We start from the raw sequence: 7,470 nt of genomic DNA, 5'->3' as shown, positions 1-7,470 counted from the left end.
CTTTCTCTGTTTCTTCCTTTCTTCCTGCTTTCCTTTTTTCCTTTTTCTTCTTCCTCCTTTCTCTTTATTTGTTTCTTTCTCTTTCTCTTTTTCTTTCCTTCTCTTTTTTCCTGCAGGACATTTTTCCCTTCATTTTTTCCTGACCTTTTCTCTTTCTTAATTCATTGTTTTCTTTATTTCCTTCTTCCTTTTTTCTTTAGGACACAATTTATTCTTTGCTCTTTTCTTTTCTCCTCAGTGCTTTCGTTCCCCCTTGACTTTCGGTCTCCCCAGCCTTTCTTGTTTTTCTCTCTGATGCATAGCTCAGGGAGGAGAAAGCCCCAGGCTCGGGTGCGTCTCTTCCCAGCCTTACTACTCAGGCTTGGAGTTGACCTTCTCGGGCCTTCAGCCTTAATAACTCGGCTCCTCACAAGGCGAAGTGTACAGCTGCCAGCGGCCAGCGGCCAGCGGCCAGCGGCCAGCGGCCAGGCCTCAGCAGTCGCCATTAGAGGGAAGGAAAAGCTGGCGCGGGGGCACGTTCTTACTGGCTCTGATGGTTCCCTGACATGCCTGGTCCCGGGGCTCAGGTACCTTTGGTCCCACTGCCTCCAAGACGCCTCTTTGGAGAAGTCGCTCAATCTTTGTCCTGACCTCCAGAGCTGAACATTAAAATAGCCTCAGTTTGAGCTGAACTGGAGTCCCCAAGGCTGGAGTCAGGGGAAATGAAGGAGTGGGGCTCTGTCAGTCCCAGATGGGGGTCAAGATCCGAGGGGCCACCCGCGGGCTTAGCAACCCAAAGCCATGTCCGCACATGGGCACCTTTGTTCTCCGAGCTTCCGGACTGCAGCCCGCCAGCCCTCCTCTGTCAGTCTTGCAATCTCTGGAACCTCTGGACAGGAATTCCTCGGTGTTTTGAATTCTGTCTTTCTTCTGACCCACTGGAGAATTTGCAAGAAACAGAGATGCAAGGCCGTGTGTGTAACTCTCCCAAATCCGCAGTCTGAGTCAAGGTTATGGGTTTCCACTTTGTGTAGTGGGTTGAAGGAGTGTTTGGTTTGTGCGTGTGTGTGTGTGTGTGCGTGTGTGTGTGTGTGTGTGTGTGTTGTGTATAGAGACAGAGAGACAGAGAGAATGGTTCCTGCAGGAGAACAGAGGGAATGAAGAGAAAGGTCTGGCCCAGCTTTGGGAGTCTGCAAGAGCGTGCTTAGAGAGCGGAGCGGCCAGCACTGTCTTGCAGGCCTGTAGTGGCTGTGAGCCGCTAGCCCCCAAAGCTCGGTCTAAGTTGGGCCTCAGGCAAAGACTGGCGACAGTCTTCAGCCTTATTCTGCCATAGGCAGACGGAGTCCGCTTCAGAAGCCCCCACTTCCCCCACCGGGGCCCCAGAACCTCTCTCCCCACAACCTCCTAAAGATCCTGAGTTTTCATTCTGTGGAAAGACCAAAACTTAAAAGTTTTTAAAAAGGGGAGGAGGAATCTTGTAAAACTTTTATGCCAAACAAAGTTATAAAAACTTCCCGGGCGTTGCCTTTTCCAAAGGTTTATACGAATAATAAAGAGTGTAGTCGCGTGCACACGGTTCTGGCGGGCTCCAAGCAGAGAAGTTTCAGCAAACAGTGTTATCCAGCCCTGGGGCACCAGGAAACCCCAGGGACTGCCCCCTTGAAGGAATAGTGGCCCAGAAACGAATTGCCCTACAGATTCCTGAGAGGGGGCGGGGAAAGGGAAGGGGTGGCGCCCTTGACTTCTTGAAGTTCAAAGTTCTTCTTTGCTCTGGTGAGAAAATCCCCCTCTGCCTTCAGCCCACTCAAGAAATTAGCCCCAGCTAGTTTTTCTCCCTCTGGTTGAGAAGGGGCTCTAGGTATCCCCATGTCTGTGTACCTTTCAGACACCTGATCTGTCACTTTTTTGCTTTCTCAAAGCAGAGCTGCCCATCCTCTCCATCTGGGACATTTGAAACCTGTGGGCTTGCTTTCAGAGGTGCCTGTGTGAGCTGTCTTCTAAGAGGCCCTTGCATCCCCATTCCTCAGCAACCCAGGGGTCTGAGGGACAAAGAAACCCCAAACACAAGGCTGGCCCCAAGCCATTTCTCCTTTCAAGTCCCCAAGGTTCTCTCTGTACCCCTAAAGCCCATAGCGAGAGGGGGAGGGGCCCAGAGTGCTCTCTCTCAGCCCACACCACTTAATACCCTTGTAAACTCCCACGTGCGCTATAAACTTGGATTTTTACAACCAACATTCCTCCTTAGCTCCAAGAAACTTTGAACTCGGCCTCGGGTTTATTTACTGGGGGGGGGGGGGGTTGGGGAGCTGGGAGCTGAGAAAAGCTGGAGGAGAAGAGGGGGAAGATGTGGAGCAAGAGGGTAATGGCATGGGGGTCTGGGGTGTGTTGGGGGAGCCAAGACCATCCGCTGTGGGTTTGTTTACTATTTAGAGCGGAAGCATTTTCTAACACAGGCCAGACTGGGTCGTTAAGGGCGAAATGAAACTGGGTTTAGAGGCACGGGGGGTGCTTTATGGCGGCGTCTAGACGAAGATCTTTTGTTCCCTGGCAGCGCCTCGGCTGGAGGGGATTACCCAGAAAGGCTGAGCCCAGAGTGCTCCTGACCCACAAGGGGGGTTGGACATCCCAGGGGCCAGAAGATGGGTTCGTTTGGGGGACAGAGACCCCTTTTTTCTCTTTTTAGAGGGTTGCCAAGGACAGGCAGGTTTCTGGGCCTGGGTCACAAAAGCCTTTGTTTTTCTTTCACTATGATCCCCCCGGCCTTCCGAAATCCCTTCTGGGGCCGGGGAGCTTTTTGGGCTGCATATTGCAGGCAAGGGATAGCTATAGGTTTCAAATATTTTTCTCCAAAATCGGAATCCATTTGGAGATCAACATTTTGCTCTATAAACAGGTTTGCTCAATAGAGTTAGCCCCACCTTATTTTATAGGAAACATGGCCAGCATGTCAATATTCCTTGATATGACTAGGGCATAAATGAGGTCTTGAGCGTCCACACACACATACACACCCACAGAGCACCCTCAGCTTCATTCTTGCTGACACTCATAAACACTGCCAAGGCTTATACACCACAGAGAACACAAGCATTGGATGTGCGTGAGGTGAGGCTTACTCCACAGCACGGGCAGAAATGTACATATAAGATTCCTTCTTCTGTACACACAGGCACACCAACTTAAAATACCTGGGTGGGGACACACAAGGGAATTGTGGGGCTGTATGCACACTTTGGCTTTCGGATTTTATCTCAAGACTCACATTGACAAATTACAGATAGCTAAGCCGCACAGGTCCCTGTCATCGAAAACAACGGCGGAGCCTGGTTGTGACTGTCCATTATCAGGGCGTTTTGCCCGTCATTCCACAGAATCATATTGGCAACACCATTTTCTTTGATTTCTGTAAGAACAGTTCCAAAGAGGGGGAAAAGAGAAGAGAGACTGTTTCCAAATCTTTGCCCCTAAATAACGAATTTGGAACCAAGACTGCCGAGCGCCCTTGCTTTTTGCTTGAGAGGACTATGGTTATCTTTTTACAGAGGGGGGGAAAAAAGCATGCAGGAAATATAGATGGGTATGGCGAATGTCCCCATGGATCACCCCATTACTCAGTGCCCCACCGCCTCCCCACCCCTTACAAGACAAATCTCTGGGGCTTTCTACTCTGGGAGACCCAATGTACAAACATCAGGGTGCCCCAATATAGGGTCTTGTTGTGTCTGGAGGAGCCTTGCCATTTGTGCTTGAGGGGAAGGGGCCCAGCCTCGGTGAGGAAAGGGAGGGGGCTGGCTTCCCCTCCTCTCCCCTCCCTCCTTCAAAACTGTATATAAAAATTCCAATACAGTCTTCTCATAGAGGGGGGGTAAAAACCCGAAAGCCCTACCCTCAACCCTGCACATTTAACTGCGACAGACGGAGACATCTGGCGGGAGGGTGGTGGAGCCAAGAAAATTCCTATAAATTTAAATTCGATGATGGTTACAATTAACTCCACAACAAACGTGTACTTAAACGGAAAGCGGTGCTGGGCGTTTGGACGCAGCTCGAACTGCACGTGAGAAAGGAGAGCTTTAAGAGTCGCCGTGGAATGTCCTCAGCTCGAGAGCAGGAGGAAGCTACCGCCACGCTCTTTCCCCTGCCAGCGGGGAGAGCCGGCAGGCCCACCAGCCCCGGCCTACCTCACCTTCCCTTGCCTGTCCTCACCAGCTGGGCCCTACCCTCCAGCCTCCTCCTCCGCCTTGGGAGCACTGAGGATTTTAAGAGGAGAGGGGCTAATAAAAGGGTCAAATAAAATCATAATATTGAACAGAATGAAATATCTTTATTTGCCACACACAAAAAAAAAATTCACAGCAATCCCTCTGGGATGGAAGCCGGGTGGGGATTGCACACATACACGCGCACTCACGCTCATGGAGAGAGATGGGTGATTTGAATCTCATTCCAGGAGAGTCCTCCCCCTCCCCACCCCATCCCCTCTGGGTAAAAAGAAACGCTTGTGAAATTTATTTACAAAAATTCAGGCCCCAGCATGGGGGAGGCGTCCAATCCCACCTCCCTCCTGCCTCCTCCACCCTAATCTTTTTTTTTCTTTTTTTTTTTAAAGGGAGATAACAACTGCATAGACTATAGCTATAAATCCATGGAGTGGGGCACGGCTGGGAAATAGGTTAGGAAACCTCAATGCACCAGTTAAGAAATTTCAAAAGAAGGGCTCTACACAGTCACGGGGAGAACAACTAGGCTCAGGCGGGGCCTGGGCGCCGACGGAGGTAGGACACGGACTTTGCACACCTAACACCAGGTCGAAGGTACAGAAATTTCACAGCAAGGCAGGATCACATTTAGCTGCCCCCTAGCAGTGGGGCGAGGTGGGGTAGGGGTGGGGAGCGCAAGAAGTCTCCCCTCGAAGACACGGTGTCTTAGCAGATCTTATCACTGGGGCAAGGGAAGGCTTTTAGTTCAAGGATTGTTCACTTAGGCGCCCACTACTCTCGCCCCTCCCCCACCCAATCGGAGCAGCAAGACAGTGTCGCGAGGTGTGTTTTCTTTTAAATAGAGTCTTGGCCTTGGCGCCAACGAAGTCCACTCGCTGTGGGTTAGACACTTCCCTTCACCCTCTTTCCAGGCCCGGTCCCTGTCCCACAGCGAGTCAGACGGAAGGTGAAGGAGGTTCCAGAAAGAAGTGCGGGCATCGGCAGTGGGGGCCAGCCCTGGCCACAGTCCAGTTTTCCACCCGCGGAAAGAAGGCGAGTTAGAAAATAAAAAATAAAAATAAAAATAAAATAATTTTCCCCTCCCCCCCCTCCCCGTGAAGGGCCCGGTCTGCAGTTACAGCAGAGGATTTCCGGAGAAATACTGCAGTCGGTCTCTGCTTAGTTTTTTTTCTTTCATCCTTCTGTTCTGAAACCAAATTTTCACTTGTCGGTCCGTCAGGTTCAGCATGCGGGACAGCTGCAGCCGCTTCTCTTTGTTGATATACACGTTGAAGAAAAACTCTCTCTCCAGTTCCCGGATCTGGAATTTCGAATAAGGGCAGCGCTTCTTGCGGGTGCGGGGGGCGTCTGGAGGGGAGGGGAGGGGGCAAGTGCGAGGAGAGGGGAGAGAGACACGTGAGACCCGGGCGACCCCAGCCCGCCGAGCTCTCAGCGGCCCTTCTACCAGCCCCACCGCCAGGCAGCCCTCCCGCCAGGCCGGCCTGCTTTCCTCGCTCGGGCCACAGTGCTGGGGCAAGCCCGGGACCCCCTGCCAGGTCTGGCTCGGCAGCTCCCGGGCCACCGCGGGGTCGCCGCCCCTCCCCTCAGCTACTGGAGTCTGGGGGAGAAGGTAGTCGGGTGGGCCAAGTGCGTCCCGGGGACCCGCGGGCTCAGCCGCCGTCCTCGGCCCCTTCCTGCACTGCCCTCCCGGTGGCTCTGAGCACCCACCCACCCCTCCTCCAGAAATCTGGGGGGACCGCGGAGAACAGGCACGAAGAAGTGAGAGCGGGCGAGAGCATTGGGGAGACGGGAAGGAAGCAAGCGAGTAGGCACCAAAGACACCCGAGAGCCGCTTCCGGGGGCCCTGGCGCCCCAGGACGCCCGGCGGGCCGTGCCTTCCAAGCTACCGGGCTAGGCCGGCGCCGAGGCCGCGGACCGCAGGGAGACAGTGAGACCCCGGCCCTGGAGCCGCGTGGAGCCCTGAGCTGGCTCTCCCCACCCTTTGTCGCCATGACCCCCGGCTTGCTGGGGTTCTGCTCAAGGACCCGTGAACACATAGTTTGAACATTTCAAAAAATAGTTTTTTAAAGAAACAGAGCAGTCCTGGCCGGCCTCTCCGGTCTCAGGTTCTGCTCCATTGCCTCTCCCCCACCACTCCCCCTCTCTGAGTTTCTCCCTGTCTTTCCCTCGCCCTCCCCTTACTCCCCCTCCACCCCTCCTCCCGTCCCACCCCCCGGCAGCCCGGCTCCCCATCCTTCCTTAAATGCTCTTCTAAGTTCACGATCAAAGTTAATATCGCTCGCGATGGTGGCGCTTTTAAAAATTTCACAGACCGAGGGAGATAACGGGGAGGGGGGTTCACCCGGCTTTTCCAAAGAGCCCTTTCCCCTCCCTCCCCACCCCTTCTCCATCGTAAAAAGTCGAGTCGTTGGGAGAGAGGGCTTTGTAGGTTATAATAAAATCCTTTGAATGCTTATAAAACTCCACATAAAATCGGACTGACCCAAAACACGAGGCTGTCCCCGCTCCCCTCGCCTCCCCCCTGCTCTCGCCCTCCCTCTCCCGCTCCCTCCCTCGCTGCCCGCCTGTATCCCGGCCGCTGCTACCTACTGGGGGCGGCTCCCTTGGCCGGCTCCTTGGCCGCGGAGTGGGCTGAACCGGACGAGCTGGGATTCGTGTTTTCCTCCTCGGCCTCCGCCTCGGCCCCCGCCTCAGCCCGGGACGCCAGTCCCGAGGCCGGGGTCGTCTCAGGCTCCCCCTTGGCCTCTCCCTTGCCTGGGCAGGGGGGCTCGGTAGGCGCGTCGCCGCCACCGCAGTAGGCGTTGTCGAAGAAACGGTCGAAGGCTTGAGGCAGGACGCTGTTCTTGTTGACTGAGGAGTAGAAGCCGGCGGGGGCTGCGTGCGGGGCGCTGGGGTGATGGTGGCTGCCGTAGGAGCCTTCGTTTTTCATGAGGATCTCGGTGACCGTGGAAGGAGGCAGGCACTCCCGGTGCATAAGCTCGTCGGCCGCTGCATAGCAGGAGGAGTAGCTGTTCCGGTGGTGCCACTTGCCGGATGGCTCCAGGCCGTATGAGACTTCCCGGACCGGGGGCACTTGGGCTGAGTAGGGATAGGAGATCTGACGAGAGGGGGCTTGGGGCAGGAAGGAGGAGACCGTGGAGAACTCGGGCACGTAGTAAGTGCAACTGGGTAGATAGAGGTTGGAGGCGCAGCTCCCTCGCTCGCCGAAATCAGCGCCCCTCTCCTTGCGCGACGGCGAGCAGAAGTTGCCCAGGTTGACCGAGTTAAACAT

The 7,470-nt window shown here is 54.6% G+C and overlaps 1 protein-coding gene across 1 annotated transcript; it reads right to left on the bottom strand.

Annotated features, from left to right (window-relative positions):
- Positions 1–5,284: 5,284 nt before the first annotated feature.
- On the bottom strand, positions 5,285–7,470 carry HOXC11 (homeobox C11; the record flags this gene model as incomplete). The annotated part of the gene is made up of 2 exons (XM_082739599.1): positions 5,285–5,546; positions 6,789–7,470. The coding sequence occupies 2 exons, from the start codon at positions 7,468–7,470 to the stop codon at positions 5,314–5,316; spliced, it is 915 nt and encodes a 304-aa protein (XP_082595725.1). The 3' UTR covers positions 5,285–5,313.

This window comes from Mustela nivalis, assembly GCF_964662115.1.
Source record: "Mustela nivalis genome assembly, chromosome: 7".
NCBI lineage: Eukaryota > Metazoa > Chordata > Mammalia > Carnivora > Mustelidae > Mustela > Mustela nivalis.
The sequence above is the reverse complement of the archived record's forward strand: the minus strand, read 5'-3'. Positions and strand labels throughout refer to the sequence as shown.